Raw genomic sequence first — 20,978 nt, 5'->3', positions numbered from 1 at the left:
CCTCTGACTGCAGAACCTGCAGTAGATCCCTCATCCAGTGAGTATAGGTAAGCAGCACTTCACCACTTAAGAAGCATCTACTGGCATTTAGAAACCCAAAGGTCATGCAGGAGTAAGTTGGTAAGTTTATTTAACAACATAAAATTGTACTGTTAGAACTGAGACAACAGACCCAAAGTCCTTTTTTGCTTTGAATAGTGCCAGACTGATTTTATTGCTTGATGTTTTACTTATGTCCTTAATTGACGAATTGGCAAAAAAATTGGATATGGACATTCATCGTTCCCTGATATTGAATCCTTACATTTCAGTGATGAAGGTAACATTTCAGTTCAGTTTTATTTACTTACTTAACTCATGACACTTTCCATATAGAGCAGGTCTAGACCGTACCCAATTCCCACCATTAGCAAGGCTTTGGTGACGGTGGTTAGGAAAAACTTCCTTTAGGAGGCAGAAAACACACAGCAGCAGGCTTGACCATCAACGATCTAGGAGAGTATATTATATCTACAGACCCTGTGGGTCATCAGTCTATGTTGAACTGCTCTGTTTCTACAGTAGCCTAGAACAGACTAAACACTGGCTCTAGATACACATTATATGTGTGTTTCCTGGCCACTGTAGTCTCCTTCAGAGGGTGATATGAGGGCGTTGCAATAAGCAACTACACCAGATGCCACAAAATTCTACACACTGGTCTGTAAATCTGCAGAATGTGTTGGCTATAGGCCTTTGTATTTATATGATGTCACTGGGCTCTCCTCTTTGTTTCTTTAATCTTTAATGAACATATCTTTGATGCCAACATGCCCATTATGTAGAGAGTAGTATGTCTGAAGCTGGTCCATATGTGAAATACTATGGAATACACACAAAAAAATGTGACCAAAATACATACTGAATAGGACATTTTACATTGTAAAAATAAAGCTCCATGCTCTCTGGTGGACAAACTATGTAATTGTGACATTGTTTCTACATGACCAAAACCTAGACAATTTATCAGTGTAGCTCTAAACAGGACCTCACAAGAACTATCGACAGATTTATGAACTGAGATAGCAGTGCTCCAAAAACACACAAAAAACTCTCCTGGTGTCGTTTAGCTCAGTTGGTAGAGCAGCCCCCCTATGTACAAAGCTCAGTCCTTGCCGCAGCAGCCCAGGGTTCGAATCCGACCTGCGACCCTTCGCTGCATGTCATTCCCCATCTCTCTCTCCACATTCCTGTCACTCTTCAGCTGTGTCCGTCAAAATAAAGCTTGATAAGGCCAGAAAACATATTTTAAAAAAACAACAAAAAAAACCCTCCTGTTGATTGTCATGATATTTTCTTTGGTAGATGTGGATCCAGATGTTTATGTGATAATGAAAACACGTTATGCAAAGTAGGGCATTTCAGGATGTTGTATATTGATGTTGCAGTAGATACAAAGCAATAGGTATGAGTCTCCGGAGGTAGAACATCAAAATATAATCTGTGCACACAAGTTAGTTACAAACAACGTGTCCCAGTTCCATACTAATTATATACAAAATGTACTGTATGTTGTGTTTGCGTCTACCAAACAAAAATAATCTGTCTGTTACAGACAGGAAGTCACGTGTGATACGTTCTTCTTCATCTTCCTCATACACTCTCACACCTGTGAGTGAGAACAGTATCCATCAAAGCACGAGTGTTTTTAAGTGTACATGCTGGCTGTTCCTGAGGATACTTACTTCAGTATATGCATAGGGCTTGAGTTGTTGTGTAAATGATGGAACAGTATACAGATCCACATGCACAATTGTTTTGTACAAACATGAAATGATACAATACTCACAACTATGCATGTCAGTCAAACTGTGGACTAAAAATCTGGACGTAAATACCTCTCTGTCAATTCAGCCTGACAATGGAAATCAAAATGTTTTTCCAAGGATTAAATTCCTATTTTCAGTCTTGTGATGAGTTTCTGGATTTTTTACCAACATCCACAATTTAGTTTAAATTTGTTCCAGCTGTGAGCAGCTCCTCCACTTCTTTCATACATTACTGTTCTTCAACAGCACACTCCAAATTCAAATGTTTGTCAGTATGCTGATGATTGTTTTAAGTAGACTTACTCTGTAAGTGTAAGTCTCCTGCAGTGTGCGGTTTATTGTTGGTATATCCTGCCATCTGTTGGTCGCATGTGTGTAGTCATGTTCAGGGACCTCAGCTTGCCTAATGTGTCAGTGTTCTGCCTGTGAAATATTTGCACACAGTGGCTGGTAATACTGCTGCTACTGTTCTATTTGAAGTACTGGAAAACAGACTTTTTCTCAAATGTAGATTTTTTAGTAAAAAGCTGTACACGATGCTGTGATGTTATGATGCATTATGTACTACATTTGATGATTGTGGTAAGTACAGGGGAACCAGGGTGCGGTGCAGACAGAGAGTGGAAATACATGCAGGAACACAATCTACAGCCCTCGCTTTGTGAAAACTTCAATTCTAAAGTTCAGAAGTTCAGTTAAAGCTAGTGTGTCTGTTTTTTTTTAGCCTGGTAAAACTGACTTAAAACTGACTTAAGATAAACTTAAAAATGAATTAATTCATATCTCATAAAGTTCTCATAACTACATAATTCATTGAGAATAATTAAGACCCACTATATAGCTTTTAGCTCTGTTGTAAACAGTGTAGCATCAGGGAAGACATGACAGTGAAACAGTGGTAGTGGTTAGTTAGGTCTATATTAAAAATGAATCTGCAGTCAAACACTGGAGGTTCACAGTGGCACTGTGTGGTGTCCGATCAATGTTTGGAATTTAACGGAATAACAAATTTGTCTGATGTGGAATTAATGTGTTTACACGTCACGCACAGGCGAACAGTTTGAATTTGGATGTCTGCTCTGTTTTTTGTTCTCTTCTGTTTCTTGCTTTATCCTTTCATTCACTCCCCACTTTTCTACTTTTCTTGGAAATGGCTACCAAACATCTCAAACGGTAACTTACTAAGTATTACTTTACTTTACTTTACTGGTCAAAATTGAAGCAGCACTGGCTGGAATGACCTGCCCAGAGTATGAACAAACTTGAAAAACACTGGGTTTGTGTTACAATGTGCAGTCAAAGCTGGGACGGCATCTTGACTGTTTGATAAAGCTCCTCCAGAAACACTGAGGACATCATACAACTGTTTTAACAGGCTAATGGAACATCCTGTGACCAGTAAACTGATCTCAAGTGTAAGATCAGTGGAGTGCCCCTTTAACGCATTACCTCACTTGGTACAGAGACCGACCGGCCATCTGGCAAGTTTGGCAAATGGCAGAAGGGCTGCCTGAGCTATGCGCTGCCTTGATTACTCCAAAAAAAAATAATAATAATAATGTACTATTACATAAAAAAAAACATACAACAGTTTTTGAAAAAACTTATACTAGCTCAAAACACATGATGTCAGCCCTTTTCTGTGATTATTAAATCATGATGTCTTTGTTGCTAACGTTAGTCTTAAATACTGGAAAAAGATCACCTTGGGGTGAAGTGGCTGTTGACAGGCTGTCATTATACAATACATGTTTTTTCATTGCTGTGTAGTGTGTGTGTTTTCAGTTTTGATGAGGTTTGTCAGAAATGTGTGTTACTGTTTTGCTTTGGAAATATGTCATAAAGGGTGTTTTTTTTTTTTTATCCGAGTCTGTCACTGCTCTGTACTCATCAGTGACCACTGCAACAGTAAAGGGCACGGACAGCTTGCATGGCACAACTATCTGCTGTCTGTCACTTTGACTTGATTAATATCAGTTCTGTGAGTGAGTGAATAAGCCTAATAACTCTGCTGTATGCATAAGATCATGTCATTCAGTTTGTTTTTCCCGGTGTTGAACTGTGCCATATGTGACTGTGTAGTGATTACATACACATGCAGCCATTAGAGGGCATCAGAGCACAAACAACCGCCACTCAATGTGCAGAACCTGGACGTATAAGAACAGTCTGCATGCATGTGTGGCTTCTTGTGGTTGGTTTACTGATTAGTCCTACTAGTGCAGTGCCCGATCAAAATAACTACCAATAACTTATTGTGACAGTGTTCATCTGAAGTCATTATTCATGTCCTCTAAACCATATCCTTATAAGGGTCACGATGGGCTGGAACTGATCCCAGCTGACAGTGGGTGAGAGGTACATCCTTACAAGTCGCCACTTCATCACAGGGCACATAGAGACAATGCCCATCACACTCAGGGGCAGTTTAGAGTCACCAATTAACATGCATGTGTTTGGACTGTGGGAGGAAGCCAGAGTACCCGGAGAGAACATGAGCCCTCATCTGAAGTTTATTGACCAGATGTGGATGAATTTCAATTTGTGCCCTTCTGTGTGTAGTTGAAACAAAATTCCAAATCAGATTTGTCAGTTACTTTCTCAATGCTATGCTGTCATTATTTTGTACTGTCCGTGCGTCAGTGTCCTGTTTCCAAAGGTATTAGTCATGCTAGATTTTGTTCATATGTGTATAGAACAATCCACATCTGAAATATTTGTAACTGATGGAAAGTTGAAGTACATATGGATAAATTGTGATTCACAATAACTGTCAGGAGTGAAGAGGCTAAATATTTGTGTGTTCTCTGTCTGCAGGCATGGATGAGAGGTTATGTGTGACCCCCAGCTGAAGGCCTCTGTCGCCCTGACCTGTGCATCCCACCAGTCCCTCTGTGAGCATGTATCGCAGGAACGGACTTTCGGATGGCACCAGCATCAATTCGGTCACCTCAGAGGTAAGAAGGAGCTCATATAGTGTTCAGTGCTAGTTTGTAGTCAAGTCACATCTGTTTGTGATAATATGCAAAGTCCTGTTAGCAGCTCATGTTAATGGGAAGACCTCCTGCTCATTCTGACCCCACCTGTTACTATGTAAAGCAGTGGATCTGCATCATGCATAAGTTATTATTATACTGAATACTCAGAGTGTGTAAAATCACCTGTGGGATGCATCGTGGGTGCATTTTTAGGGTTAGGGTGTAGCCTCTCCGTTCCAGTGAAGAGTCTTCTTAATGTTACAGACACAAAGACAGTTTAGCCAAATGGCCACATCCAACTAAGTAATGTCAACAGTGCAGAAGGGCCTTTGCTGTATCTGTGCCAGGTCAGGTCCATAAAGACGAGTTTGATGAGTTTGGTGAGGAGGAATGGATTGGCCTGCCCCATTGAACACCTTTTGGGAGGAATTAAAACACTGAATGTGAGCCAGGCCTTCTCGTCCAGCATCACTGCCTGACCTCACAAACTCTTTTGGCTGAATGGGCACAAATTCCCACAAACACACAAGAGTGACAAAAGTTATTGCAGCAAAAGCTGTCCAACTCCATCCGCCATGCCAGGTGTTAAAGTGGGATGTCCCAACAAACTCATATTGTGTGATAGTCAGATGTCCACTGACCCAGCACCCTGTAGTACTATCAACACATCACGCACATAAAACTTAAATTCACAAGAGTTCAAGCTGGAATCCTGCCTGCATGCATGCAGCTGTGCACAGAGGACGCTCAGCTTGACTGTTTCTTTTCTATTTGTCTGTTTGTGTTGTTTTCATCTCTGCTTTGAACCTCCACTTGTTACCAGTCAATTGCTGGTCAAATACCAGTAGTTGTCCTGTAGTAAGTAGTTATTTTTGTCAATGGAGATGAGGGGTTAAATGTGCTACTAGGGATGTAACGATGCGTCGTGACACGATTAAAAATCGGTACAAATGCGTGACGACTTGCAGAAAAAATGAATCGCGATTCTTGGCGAATGAGAGAGAAGTAGGATAAGTTCTTTTTTGTCTTTTTTTTAAATTAGAAATAGGTTACGTTATCTTAAAAAAAGTCACTAGTTGGTGATTCATTTGTTCAACGTCAGGCGTCAAGTCACGTGACTCACGTCACTACGTACGTACGGAGCACAGAGTGAGGGAAGACGTGGAGATGGTGAAGATGAAAATAGCTTTGAAATAGAGGATGCACCGAGCAGTTTGAAATCACCTGTGTGGCGGCATTTTGGATTCCCTATATACACAAATACAACCAGTGAGAAATGGACAGACAAAACCAAAACAGCATGTCAATATTGCAAGAGACTGCTAACATATAGCGGCAACACGAGCAACATGCAGCAGCATATCAGCCGCCACCACAGTGAGAAGCAAAGTAACGTTATGCCACCTCGTGAGCGAAAACTGCACATCACAGCAGTTAACAGCAATTTACTGTGAGATTGTTTCTAAAGAAAGGAGATATTTGTCATGTATTTTGTTGTTTAAGATGTAAGTTGCACTTTTTATTTATTTAAGAACACAAACTGTTTGAGAGTTTCTGTAAAGAAAGATTTTTTTCCTACAAATAAAAAGATAATTTTATTTGGTCATAATTTGTCTGTAGCTCATTTTGATTTTAAAAAATCGTATCGTGAACAAAAATCGTGACTCGAGTCGTGAGTTGAGTGTATCGTTACATCCCTATGTGCTACCCATTTCTACAAGTAGGCACCGATGTTAATACTGCCAGCAACACGACACTTGACTTGGTTTTGTCCCTAGTCCTTAATTTTGTCATATCATTTTTTTTTTAATTCTTCTGTAAATGAGTACAGGGTTAATAATAATTTGAAACAAAAATGTTTGAATTGATGCATCAGTTCCTCAAAGGACATGAATTGTCCATTTTTGTATAGGTCTCCTATAGTACATAAACCACTTTCTCACTGCCGTTTTTACTAATATGTATGGATGGCAGGATTAAATCACAATGAAGCATATTTCTGTACATAGTGCGACAACTTATACATTAGATCCTTAGAATGAACAAGAATTGGATTTGTTGTATTACCTCGTTGAGACAGTTAAACATGACTCCCCCATCCAGTCTAGCTTGTCTGTCAATTTCCAATATTTGGCTAGTTTATCCATTTCAAAAGATATCCCATATAACCTTGAATCTGGTAAACCTAATCCCCCTCTCTCCATGGGGGTGCAGTTTGCTTAGTTTTATCCTTGCTCTTTTCCCATCCCATCAAAACTGTTTAACTATATAATCATACTTCTTACAAATGGCAGGCGCTATTGTGATTGGCAGCATCATTACCAAGAAATTCAATTGGTTATGGTTTTAATAATCATGAGTTTCATCTTTTGCCACTTCTCCAAATTTGTTTTAATTTTTTGCTATACATGGTTAAGTTTAACCAATGCATCTCTTGGAGGTAGTTCCTGATTTTGGGCCACTGGTCAGGTTATTAATAGACCATATTGTAAATTTCAGTGGAATCATCATTACGTCTATTAAATGAATGAATAATCATTAATGAAGTGTTGGATGATGGATCAGATCTTCTGCCCAGTCACGGCAAAAACCTGTATTTTTCCACCTGTTTTCCATTTTATGTCTTTCCAAAACATCTAAAAATGATTTGTACACGTGTCTTCTTGTAAATAACAAGACACACACACACACACACACACACACACACACACACACGCACACTCAAATGGCCATGGATAGAGCTGCAATGCAAGGCGCTGGCTTGTCCATCAGGAACAACTCAGGGTTCAGTGTCCCGGCCAAGGACACTTCTGCATGTGGACAGAAGGAGGCGGGGATCAAGCGGCCAATCCAGAGATTAGTGGACAGCCCGCTTCATGTCCCGAGCCTCTCTTTTTCCGAATAATATTTTCTTCCATTTGGTTTTGTTGATTAAAATGACAGACTTGAGCCTTGTTAACCCAGGACGGATAAAAAGTCAACATTCAGAGCAAAATGAATGGATGCCAATAAACAGGCTCGGGGAAACATCAGGTATTAAAGTTCTATTATGATAATTTGAAATGGGGAACATGCCAGGAACAAAAGATCTGTTTTTACTTGGTGGAATCCATGATTCATTTTAATAACCAAGAGAATGACATTATGAAAGTTATTTTAAAATTTTAAGTGGCTGCTATTGTGGTATATGACTACACTGAACATGCTCTCAGTATTCTGAACCATTCTGTGTGCCTCTTCAGAGAGTCCAGTGTTTGTTCCTGTCATTGTCCTCTCCTGTCTGCACACCGATTAATGTCTCCTGGAGGTGAAACAAATGTGCTGAATGCATCTTTTCCTCATAAAACCTTTTCAGTGCTTTGCAAAGCTAACTCTGAATAGAGTGTTTCTTTCTCACACCCCCAAAAGCCACTGGGCCTGTCCGTGGTGTGTTGTGTGAGCGCCAGGTCATCGCGAGTAATACACGGCTATTCTAGTCAATGTGTCAAACCCCACCGGCTCCATCGTGGTCCTTTTCAGACGCGTTCCAGAAGCGTCTCGACGCTTGGCTACGTGTGAATTACGTGTCTGTTCTATTTTTGACACTTAACGCAAGCAGCACGCGTCAATTTACTCAATTTATACCTCGAGCGGGCAAAAGCCAGACAGAAAAAGCAAAGAGAATCCAAGCTCCAATAAAAACTCCACAGGAAACCTTTAGCCTAGTTTATTGTGTGTTATCATGTGTATTGTTCTGAACACCAGGGAGTGAATATCAATAGAAAAAAAAATATCATTCAGAATTCATCCTCTTGGGACAAAAATACAGAAAATTGTGTGAATACCCAAATCAAGTTTTAGGACAATCTGTAATTTTTGATTTTACTCTGGACCAAAGAGCTGAGCAGATGGACAGACAAACAATAATTGATGAAATGAAGATGATTTGGGACTCAATGCATTTTGCCATTCTCTTTTAAGACAGTACACAGTTAAATGTGGTCCTGACAGCTGGTTATGTACTGTTGGTAAAAAAGGAGTTACATCAAAAGTTTAATGTGTGTGTGTGTTCGTGTGTGTGTCTCAGGCCAGCAGCAGCTCTGAATCTCTGGATGGACCCTGTGTAGACTACGCCAAGAGCTACGATGCAGTTGTCTTTGACGTGCTGAAGGTGACGCCTGAGGAGTTTGCTGTGAGTACGCTCGCATGACAAAAAGTTGGCTCTCTGAGCTAACAGCATACTGTCTGTTCTGTTGTCGGTCAGTAACTGGAAGATCCTTCCTAATTTACAACAGCACTGCAGGAAAACACGCAGACTCCCACTCCCACTATAGATGTCTGAGGGGAATTTTTAGAAGGTTTATTGCTCACAGCCTTTCACAGTCACAGCACAACACACAAGAAGAAGAATTAAAGGTGTGCATACGTACATAACTGCAATATATAATATGTACACATGTATAAATATATATGCGTGTGTGTGTGTGTGTGTGTGTATATGTATATGTATACGACACACAAGCAGTGGTGGACAGTAACAAAGTAAATTTACTTGAGTAGTGTACTTAAGTACACTTTTTGAGTATCTGTACTTTACTTGAGTATTATTTTTGAGGGATACTTTTACTTTCACTCCACTAAATTTGAAGGACAAATTCCCTATTCCATCTCCCTGCTCCAAAACATGAAGCTGTGATTTGAGTTTATTTAAGTCTTTTTTTTGTCACCACCACCTGCTATTAGCTGAGGACAACAGATACTAAAAGAAGCATTCTCCTTCATTTAGAGACAAATACAGACTGATTTACAGACAACTGGAGTTAATGATAATCTACCTGTACCGCATACTGTCACTTAACCTCCTGCATATTGACGGACATTGTGGACTTTTTTCTTATTATTTCAGAGCCAGATCACCCTGATGGACGCCCCGGTCTTCAAAGCCATACAGCCAGAGGTGAGAGAGGCCCAGGTTGTCTCTTGAGCGTCATTTCCACAGCATAACAGCTGTTATGTGGTGGAACCTTTTTAAATGACTCTTTGAGAGGTTCTGGTAGTTCATACACTGGTTCTTACAATGTAACAGGAGTTCTTAAGAAAGAACTTAAGAGAACACCAATGATCTGTTCTTTTAAGTTATTAGTTATTATTGACCTATCACAAACGCTTTCTGATTCATTTGTTAGATCTGGTTAGAAGGGTCCCTAAGAAAGTCAGGAGTGTTTTGCTTGGAGCCCCTCAGAGATGTACCCCTTCCCCCATGATGATCTTCACAGCTGTTGCCACACAGCTGAACCCAGACAAACCTTTAGTTGTTGAAATGTCCACTGGAAACCCGGCTTACTCTGCTAGTCAATGAAATTCCAGTCACTACTCTGCCTTGAAGGATTTCCTTCCTCCTACGAAGACTGTATGCAAGGACGGGAAGCCGGCAGAGATGGTGGAGACATTACTTTGACTGAAAATTTAGAAATTAACTCACGGTGCACGTTGCAGTTTACTCATCCAACATGCTTTTTTTTCATTTTTCCAAATGTCTACAATTACAGCTGCACAGCCATGAACTTTATTTTTCCCTAGTCTGTCTAAGGATGGCCATGCCTGTCAGCGGTGTGCAGCATGCTGTTAAGTGTGTCCAACACTTTGTCCAGGTTATCTCAACAACTACTGACCTTTCATTATTTCATTAAGGACTGGTTCACAGATGACTGGTCTGTGTCAGAGAACTTTGACCCTTCAGTCTCTTGGTCTTTCAATATGGTTTTAAAATCATTCAAAGAAATTAAATCTTTGAATTTTTCTGACGGTACAGAGTATCCAAACGCCTTCTTTCCAAGTTCAATACAAACATGTAAAATATAAATGTAGAAGTCCCTCAAATGCAGTGAGAATTGTCCATCACACTTCAGAGATAAAAAATAAAAAATCAGGATGGAAACGCTTTGTATATGAAAATAGACCAGTGTGGGTTGCTAAACAAGGCCATTCTACCTCAGCTCACAGTGGTGACTTAGGGTTTTACAGTTAGTAATAAATCTGAGGGAATCATGGAAAGCTGTGTCACTCTTGTGCAGTACGCATGTACAAAAGAGCCACTTGTCCAATATAGATAAATATCCTGCAGCAACAAGCCTCTTTTGTACAATAAAAGAGAATCACAACTTGTTTCTGAAATAGAAACTTTATTTTAACCTCAGTTTTTTTTAACCAAGCACTGTACAGTACATGTGGCTTAAAATTTAGAGAATCAATTAGAATGTCTCGGTATTGATAGGTTAAAACTTTCAACTATGTGAAATAAGATTCACATGAAACACACACAATATCTTCCAAGGCTAATTCTTAATTGGGATCAAGGGACCAATAATAGTTCTTGCTCGCACATACAAATCCAATCATTAGAATTACTGTGAAACATATGATTATCTAAATTTGATTTTGTGATATTCATGCGTTGGACAATTTGTGGACTGTGAAAACAGATGTTTGTTTGTTTTTTCTTGTCTTGATAAAAGAAAAAAGAAAACATTGATAAATCCCAGATGTCAATAAGACATTTTTTTTTTTAACATGTCACTTCCTGAATAAGGCCCACTGCCTCCTGATCTTAATGAACTCTTGAAACTAATTATGGCCCAGAGATATTCAGTTCATCAGCGCTGATGATGTTTTCATGTAGCAGATAGTTGGGCCGTGTACAGATTGTAATTTTCATTTCAGTCACAGAGGTTGATGCTTGACTAGAAGACAGCAAATGTAGTGTGTGGCACAGTAGGTCTGGCAATGACAGTTGAGTGACTGTTTTCCTGATGTCTGATTCCTACATGACAACAGCTCTAAAGGGAAACACTGAATAATCATTACACTGAATATGTAATGATTATTAATAAATATGATAAATGCGGTGTTGTCATTGGTGAATTTAAGTCAATAGTCTTGTGGTTTTGTCAGCCACCACACACGTGGTGGTACTGCTTACTGCTACAGATCTACTAACTGTTGGTTCATGTGATCTTGCGATTGGCAGGAGCTGGCCAGCTGTGGATGGAATGGCAAAGAGAAACACAGTTTGGCTCCCAATGTGGTTGCATTCACACGCAGGTTCAACCAGGTACGTGTGCACACTTCAAATCCTCCATCTCCAAACAGATGAAGCTGTAAAGCTGTGACATCACACACTGTTCATTTCAAACGCCTGTTATGTTGTTTAGCAGTCTGTGTTGAACACAGTACATTAGCATGCATCATGTAGTGTTAGTTCATCCATGAGGTGAACAAACATGAATTAATGCTTAGTCCCTCTTTTATTCTCAACTGATAAATCAATGAATCTATATAAGTACAGTATTTCACAGCTGACCACAACTTTACTGTTTTGGTTCAGTCACAGTGCTTTCATTGACTTCATTTCCACAGAAGTTCTGATAAACTCACTGTACACTACCACTCCTCACCATTACTCTTGTTGGAGAATATATTGTCCCAGCGCATGTCTTTGTCATTTTAATACTTTGCATTGCATCCCATCACATTCATTAGTATAAAGCATAAAGGTTGTGTTGGTTGCAGCATAAGCACAAGTTAGGCTACATACAGAAATCTTTAGCCAAATAATATCAAACTCAAGGAGAAAATCAAACAAACATTTATTGTATTTTAGTGATTTTTGTATTTTTGTTATCCATACACGGTGTGTGACTTTACTGTGCTGTAAAGCTTGACGTATTTCTCTTGGGTGATCGTACCCAGAACACAAAGTTACATAGTGTGAGAGCAGACATACAAATGACTGAGACACCATTCACCTGAAGTCAGTGTAGCATCAACAGTGTTCCAAAACTGTCATTAAATGATACAAATGTTTCACAATGTTCCCTTAACACATACAAACAAAGAGAAGCTCAAACGTGCCCCACACACTGCATCTACTGACGGCCTGCACATGGGGCTAGAGCCCATAGCTGCCATTGGTTCCTCACTGGATGCTGATTGGTTTGGGCATAAGCATATAGCTTGGAACCCGGTAGGATGGATTTTCATGTGATTCAATGATCTTGTCTTGCAACCCTTTCTCAATTCATTGTGTGAATCAGCTGGTTCCAGCTGATCATTACTGATTATGACTACATTTTGAATTTCTAAAATGAATGAAAATAAGCGCGATTCAGACGTTTGGTAACTCCAAACCAACAGCTTCTTATTCAATTTCACTTGAAGTCAACTGCACACAGCTCCATCTAGAGACACACAGTAGTGGTGGTAGTAACACTTCCAAACACCTAGAAACACAATGATATGTACAGTAAAAGCTGTTTAACTTTAATGATGAAAAATATTCAAATAATAATCTCTTGTATAAGGCATTTCACTGCAAGCATCACATGGAGTATCTGTGTATGCGTTTGTGCCTGTGTGTGTCTGTGTGTCTATGTTTTTGAACATTGCTATGTTTTTCAGGTCAGCTTTTGGTTGGTGAGAGAAATCTTAACTGCCCAGACGCTGAAAATCCGAGCAGAAATCCTGAGCCATTTTGTCAAAATAGCAAAGGTGGGTTCAAATGATAGAATAAGTGCTTATTAATGACATTAGAAATCTTGATGAAGAGCATCATTTTGGCTACCAAGTTTCCAGAGGACAAAAACAACAAAACTCTTATTGCTGCAGTAGAAGAAGCTCAATGTGATGTTCAGTAAGAGTTTTTAAATGTTATAATCCATCATCAGATATTAATATGTGATCAGAAAAGAAGGCCGGCAGCTGTTGAACAGTTACTGATTTTTTTTTTTTTTTTAGTTTAGATTTTTATTTCATGAGTCACTGCCAGCTGCTCATAAAACAATTTCAACACAGAGTCCAATCTAGCCTGTGAAGCTGCAGCACACACAAGCCATCCAGGTACTTTATTACGCTATATGAGGCATGATGGAGAAAGCAGGCACACTGATGGCAGAAACAAAACGGTGTTTCTCCTCTTGTGGTCCGATCAGGGAATACAGCAGTAGCAGAAGGAGTTTTTCCCAGAGGTCAGAGTGTGGGATGGAAAGGAAACCGCCTGTTCTGGACAAATTGCAAAGCTATAGACGATTGAAAGAAAACTACTGAAGCACATGAGAGATGATTAACAAATCCAGAGTGTTTCAGCCCAGGCAGTCACTCTAATTATGGATTAGAGCTTCAACAGCTGCTTAGGTATGAAGACTAGACTACTGTAAATCTGTGGAGGTCCTGACCTGAACAGTAAAGAAACAAATAAGAGATCATTTAAAAAAATATTCATCAGGGGAATGAAGTATATGTACTTGAATCAAGCATGTGTAGATATTAATAGATTCTGTTTCCAAGACATCTAATAATCGATTATTAGAGGTTATTTTTTTCGGCCATGCTTTATTAAGTCTGGCATCTCATTCTCACATGTTTAGCCATTTATTTCTATCAGTAATAAAAACATTGTACCTGGCAAGCACATCTGGGAACAGTGACACCAGTAAGTTGGAAAGACACACTCTTCCTTGTTTTGGAAGAGAAAATGATTCATCATTTTACTGAATTACACTGTAATCCTACAAAGAACATGACCAAAAGAAATATACACCAAGTGGAAAATTTGAGAATTAGTAATTAAAGAAAGCCAAATCCTTCTAGATCAGGGGTGTCCAAACTGTTCCACAAAGGGCCGGTGTGGCTGCAGGTTTTCCTTCCAACCAAACAGCAGCACACCAGACTTGACTTATTTGATCAACTGATCTCAGTCTTCAGAGAGTTGATTGGTCAAACTGTGTGCTCTTGGTTGGTTGGAACAAAAACCTGCAGCCACACCGGACCTTTGTGGAACAGTTTGGACACCCCTGTTCTAGATGCTTCAATAACAGAACAAGCTGATGGAGAACATCCAGTCCCCAAAGCTGAACAGGGCTGCGGAGTCAACAAATAATCTGATCATCAACATTTAAATAAGCTTCTACTGATGTATGGCATAAAGGCTTAATAACACCAATTTATACAAATAGAGATAAATATAACTTAAATAATATGTTTATAATATTCATAATAACAGACCTTTGATGTTTTGAATAAACAAGTTGGATTCTACTAAATGTTCACACAGCAGGAGCTGCTGGTGTTGTATTTCCAAAAGAATCCATCTGAGGAGAATTCTGATGTCATTAAATCTAAATTCACAAATGGTAAATGTGCAGTTAAAATAGGAAACACAGACTTCTTTACCTCATCTTTAATGTGTACATGAATGAATATGTCAGAATGTCAATAGAAATGGAGTTCTGTAAGAAAACCCTGCATGTCCAGAGAAAGAGCCCAAAGATGCCTGTAGAGCAGAACTCAACCAAGACCCCCCTTATATTGAAAATTCAAAAGAACGAGGTTTCCTCTCAGCCAGCTGGACCTGACACTCTGTCACCAACCGAACCAGAACTAATCCCTTTACCAACAAAAAGAAAACTGTCACATCCTGACAGAGGAGCGGTATGATTGATCTAGTTCATTCAAATTTAACAAATAGTATACATTATTTGAAAATACTTGCATATTATTGTAATGGTTTGCAATTATAACCTCGTTATATATATATATATATATTACTGTGCTGTGTTACGGGAATTTTAAAGAAAAACCCTTAAATAAGGAGGATCGGATTCAAAGCATCAAAGTTTAAGTTGAATTTATTGTTCTTGTACAAGAGGAGCGTTTCACAGTGCAACACACTAAAGGGGTTACAGAGAAAAAGGCTCCCTGAGTTGGTTCTTATACATTTTCCTGAAGATGGGCTGTCTCAACCCCTGTAAATTGTTAAAAGTCAATTTGCATATAATGCCTTTAAACAGCTTTCTTCTACATATCCCCTAATGTGTAGCCAGTATGTCCCCAATCTTGATGTCATCTCTCTGACCTGTCCCTGACTCATTCTGTTCTCAAATCCCTCTATTTATACATTAACCTGAACTTTACCTTACCCTGCCAGTCTCAGGAAAACAGCAATAAAGGGAAGTGCCCTAAGGACAAATAACAAATAGGAACAAACATTGTATAAGTTAAAACATCTAACTAACTGTGTAACCCTAATTTTTATAACATGCTGTACATATGAAATTATAACTCCTTGTTCTCAGGATGACTGATACACAAATGCACACAAACATAAGGAAACACAGTCTTGCACACACACACACGTGTCATGTGATTATTACTTGATGCTTTGGCAACATTGTCTTTGTTACACTCTGCTAATAAAACATACTGAAATGAAATGAAGGTGAGCAGTAACTGTCTGTTATAAACTTCCATCACAGTTTCACAGTTTCCCTGTCAGACTTTGTTGTGATGATGTCACCATATTTGACTAACATACAGTGTTATTGTGACTGATACAAATGATGGCCAAAACTACAAAATGAGACCCAGGTTGCTACAAAATCAAAATATCATTGAAATCACCAGAGTAACTCTGAGAGCAGAACTCTCTGGCAGCAGGCCGATTTAGGTGTGAGGCGGGGGCGTCTCCCACGTTACTTTTAAAGATATTTATGTTTTTTAAATTAAAGTCAGAGGTTATTACTAGAGCATGATTGGAAGTACCAACAGACTGAAGTTATTTGTTAAATCTAGGGTAATACAGCAGTTTATGTGTTGTTCATAAAATGTGTCTGTTCCCAGAAACTGTTGGAGTTGAACAACCTTCACTCTCTGGTGTCAGTGGTGTCTGCTCTGCAGAGTGCTCCCATCTTCAGACTCAGCAAAACCTGGGCGGTAAGACATCAACTTTATGCACCACTGTGACCATACTCTAACATGACTGTGTCAGATGGTTTGTTACACAGAACTATCTGAGAGGTCGTCCTTGGAAACCAAAAGGACAGGCACTTTGAAAAAAATACTTTTTTGGTTGGTTGGATCACCATCTATTATGGGTGAACCAATCAGATCAATGAACCATATGACATAGTCAGCCAGTTAGAATAAGTGTGAACAGCCTTCATTGTTGTTCAGCTGCCATTGTTTCTTTTTGCTGCATCATATCTATAGTGTTATACTATGCCCATAGCTGCCTGTAGATCCTCGTGGATGCCGATTGGTCTGAGCCATCATGGTTTGGGGATAAGCACACAGCCGCCCTGCAAGGTTCAGATCGGTGTCTGAATCATTACAGTGATGACATTTAAAGATTCAACAGTGGGAAAAAAGTGTTTATGTTCACAACATGACTGAACCCCAACACCTGCTTGGTTGTTCTTCTTGCCAAGTGTCTTAACAACCATGGCCATGACTTCCCTTCCCTGTTCATACAACACATAACTGCATTGTGATTGCAGTTACAACCTGAACCTGAATGTTGCACACTGTAAGCCAAAAATAAAAAAACAGCTGAAACCTAACCTGAAACCTAATGTTTTATATTTTGTTTCTAATCAAATCTTCAGTTTGGAACATTGCAGATGGGAAATAATATTACATTATGTCATACACAGATTTCGAAAAGCTCTCAGACCTCAGAAATAGTTTTCTCAAAATATTTTGGTGAATAGATCAGAAGACTGGGCTGGATGAGCGGCCTCTCATCGCTCAGAGAAATTGAGATAACATATGGTGCTTTACTGTCCAGTCAAAATAATTTTTCACCACAAACCAATTCGTCTTTAGTATGTTTATGAGGATGAAAGTGTGACTGGCCGGTTCCTTTTTTCCAAACAGAGTGTTTGAGTGATTAGTTCCACATCGCAGACAGCTGTTGTGTAAGCTGTGAACCAATGACAGCTCCAGGTCATTCAAGTGCAAACTGTTTGGTCCTGGTTTTAATATTTGAACATGAATTCTGATTTTACAGTTCTCGATATAAGACCATGAAAAGAGGATGCCAAGACACATGGAGAAATACTCAGTTTTGATTTGATTTTATAAACCCGTACAAAGGTCAGTAAGGAGCAGGAGAGTTTTTAAAAAAACTCATATTCTATTACACATACAGTGAGAAGTGAGGTTGTGTTTGCCAACTTCAATCAACTCTATTATTTAACTATTATTTTCATCTTCGATTATTCTGCCAGTGTTGTGTCTGATGAAATAAAAAATGTGTGAAAAAAACCCAAGACGAATGTTCGAACAGTTTAAAATCCCCAAAGTAATTATATTTATATATATATATTAATATATTTACAACATTTTACATGCAAGTTACCTTAAAAATTGTTAAACAATTACTGTTATGATTGCTGATTATCAATCAATTAACCAACCAGTAGTTCAAGCGTTAATTCAAGCTAAAATGTGGCACCATCAGCTAAATTGTTTCACTTCAGATTCATCAGACTGTCACTACATAAACACACAAACCACTGCTATAATACAGAGATGATATTTCTCTAACAAACAATACAGGCATTAGCTGCCAAAAGAGCACATTAACTAGGCTACAGCAAAGAGTTTTACATTATGTTACTCAGGACAGATCAGCCATAACATTATGGCCACTGACCGGTGAAGTGAACAATACTTATCTCATTATCATAGCACCTGTCAATGGGTTGGATATATTAGGCAACACAACAATGGGTTCAAGGTGTTGACTCAGCCTCCAAATTCTCCAGATCTCAACCCAGTCAAGCATCTGTCGGACGTGTTGGACGAACTAGTCCGATCCATGGAGCCCCAACTGGCAGGACTTAAAGGATCTGGTGCTAACGTCTTTGTGCCAGACACTACAGCACACCTTCAGAGGTCTAGTGCAGTCCATGACTTGACGGGTCAGGACTCTGTTAGCTGCAAAAGGGGGACCTACACAATATTAGGCATGTGGACAGAATCTTATGGCTGATTGGTGTGACCTGCCCCTTGTGACAGACAGCAGCAAACAACGACAAGCCTCGACTTAAAAGTTTTCTCTATTTCTCTAATAAAAAGATAAAAGATTTGATGAGAGTATTCCCTTGAAGCTTGGATCTTGTTAACTTGCCAACAGGTAACCAGATTCAAAATGGAACTACCTAAAGTGAGTCGTGGTTGTAGCAAAGCTGTGGTGGTGTCTGTTTGAGGTGAACGATTTGGTAATGTAGTGTTTTCTTGCAATGTTTGATTAAATCCATGTGTTTCTGGATGTAATATACTGTACGCTGTAAACAGACGGGCAGTAGTAACCCAACATCAACATTTTGATTACTTTAATATCTGGAACTCTTGGAGGTCTGTTTATTGTATGCCTAGCTATCATTTTCATTTTGGAGGGATGCTGTTTTTTTTATTTTCTGTGACATCTGTTACATTAGCTTCAGATTGTGAGACAGACGAAACATTTAGATATTTTTTTTGTTTGGTTCTTGTCACCGGTCTGATTCAGCTGTCAAGACCTTCACAGTTGATAGAAACCAACACCATTTAAAAAAAAAAAAAAAAAAAAACCTTCCATGTCACTGACTTTGCGCCTGAGCAAAAGTATTGGGTCACACATTGGCAACAAAGAAAAACAAACTTTGCCAAATTTGTCTGAATCGCTCAGATTGATGCACTGCAAACCTCCCCAAACTCACCATGCACAGTGCCTAATTAGCTGGCTTATGTAGTCTACAGCAGACATAAAGTGGGAGACCCCCACTGAGCTGTTTACTGAGAAAATATTGTTGAGCATATTCCATTAGAAATAATCCTTGAGCTCCAACAAATTTAGATTTATGTGTTTTGGAACACAGACACACTTTAATTTGGTTCAGGTACATTAACATGTTGGTAATGAGGTAGAGGTAGTGTTTGCCACAGTCACCGAATGAACAGTCATTTTTCTTCTCTGTTGTAGTTGATCAGTCGGAAAGACAAGGCCACATTCGAGAAGCTAAACTATCTGACATCCAAAGAAGAGAACTACACCCGCATGAGAGAATATATCCGCTCCCTGAAGATGGTTCCCTGTATCCCTTACCTTGGTAAGTCTTCCATCTGTGTTTCACTATTATTTCAGCACGTTGCTTTGGATCCTTTTTAAATTCAGTCATTTCGAAGCCTCTCAACATCTTTCTAAGGTTGGGCAGTTTGTGTTTTTGCTGACACCGGTGCTAAAATGACTTGAATACTTTTAGAATGGTACCGCAGTTCTTTCACAGAAATATTCCAGTATTTATATAACCTGAGGAAAGGCTGCTGTCACCATTATCAGTGGTCTTCCCACTATAGATGTACATGGTGAGTCATTATGACTTGGTACATGTAGGGTTGTTGTTTCAGTTCATTTTGAAAGCCTATGTAAATATAACATTTATAATAAAACATAAATGACTGACATCGATCATATTACTTGTGGACTCAACAGATTGTCATCACAGTTCAACAGTTAGTGCTCAACTAAGACATTTTCTTTTTTTCCAACTTGAGATATGAAAGAACATGAATTGAATTTCCAGCCATCAGTTGCACAACAACACCTGTTTTCACCTGTTTTTTGACATTTCATGGATCAGAGGCAAGTGTTTTGTTCATAGCCTCAGTGGCTGTCATGAAGTGTAAAATAAAGTCCATAAAAGCCTGTTGAAAAACATGGACAGCACTGACTGAGGTAGTTGACATATTTGGATCAGCCATTCTTTCAGGCTAAATGAACATCAGGTTAATCCGTTGTGTCCACCGTCAATACTCCAGTGAAATGCCTGCGCAGAAAAATCAGTACAGAAGTAGTGCTCGATCAATTTTTACTAGAATTATTTACAAAGCTGACATACAGCAGCAGCACAGTTCAGTCCATCACGCAACGGCACTAAGCAAGAATTTTACATTAGTTTTCAGCAATTAGATTAATTCCGGTCTAATTGTTGTGTACAACAGGACACTATTGGACACGCAGTGGGAGCAGGGACAGAGTTTGCAAAATTGAGTTGAGACATTGCTTAGCTCTTGTTAGCCTGTAACTTTCTTCTCAGAGAGAACATGCAAAAATAAAATTGATCTGGAAATGTCAAGGACACAGTCGGATCCTACAAGGTTCAGTTTGGCTTCTACCCAAAACTTCAACATGACCCGGTTAACTTGAAAAAACGCATGGGACAGCTCACTCCTCTTTTCCTCTTTATTTACAGTCCATTGTGACTTAGCTTTGTTCAGACCAGTTTCAGGTTGAATCTTTAGGTTGAATCATCTATGGTTTATTTGAATCAGTCACAGTGGGTACTGTATGTTGTAGAAAGGGGTGACACTACAATGAATTGACTGAACAGAACCT

General features: G+C 39.1%; 1 protein-coding gene across 1 annotated transcript in view; it reads left to right on the top strand.

The window, feature by feature from the left end:
- LOC104926504 (ras-specific guanine nucleotide-releasing factor RalGPS1) overlaps positions 1-20,978 on the top strand; it is a 99,960-nt gene that overhangs the window by 9,914 nt on the left and 69,068 nt on the right. Inside the window, exons 2-8 of the mRNA XM_019272199.2 lie at positions 4,626-4,765; positions 8,853-8,957; positions 9,672-9,722; positions 11,793-11,876; positions 13,223-13,312; positions 16,439-16,531; positions 19,566-19,692. Of these exons, the coding sequence (XP_019127744.1) occupies positions 4,709-4,765; positions 8,853-8,957; positions 9,672-9,722; positions 11,793-11,876; positions 13,223-13,312; positions 16,439-16,531; positions 19,566-19,692 (607 nt within the window). The 5' untranslated portion in view covers positions 4,626-4,708. The remainder of the gene's footprint in view (positions 1-4,625; positions 4,766-8,852; positions 8,958-9,671; positions 9,723-11,792; positions 11,877-13,222; positions 13,313-16,438; positions 16,532-19,565; positions 19,693-20,978) is intronic.

The sequence above is a fragment of the Larimichthys crocea genome, chromosome I (genome assembly GCF_000972845.2).
Source record: "Larimichthys crocea isolate SSNF chromosome I, L_crocea_2.0, whole genome shotgun sequence".
Classification (NCBI taxonomy): domain Eukaryota; kingdom Metazoa; phylum Chordata; class Actinopteri; family Sciaenidae; genus Larimichthys; species Larimichthys crocea.
This window is presented reverse-complemented; position numbering and strand designations above follow the sequence as displayed.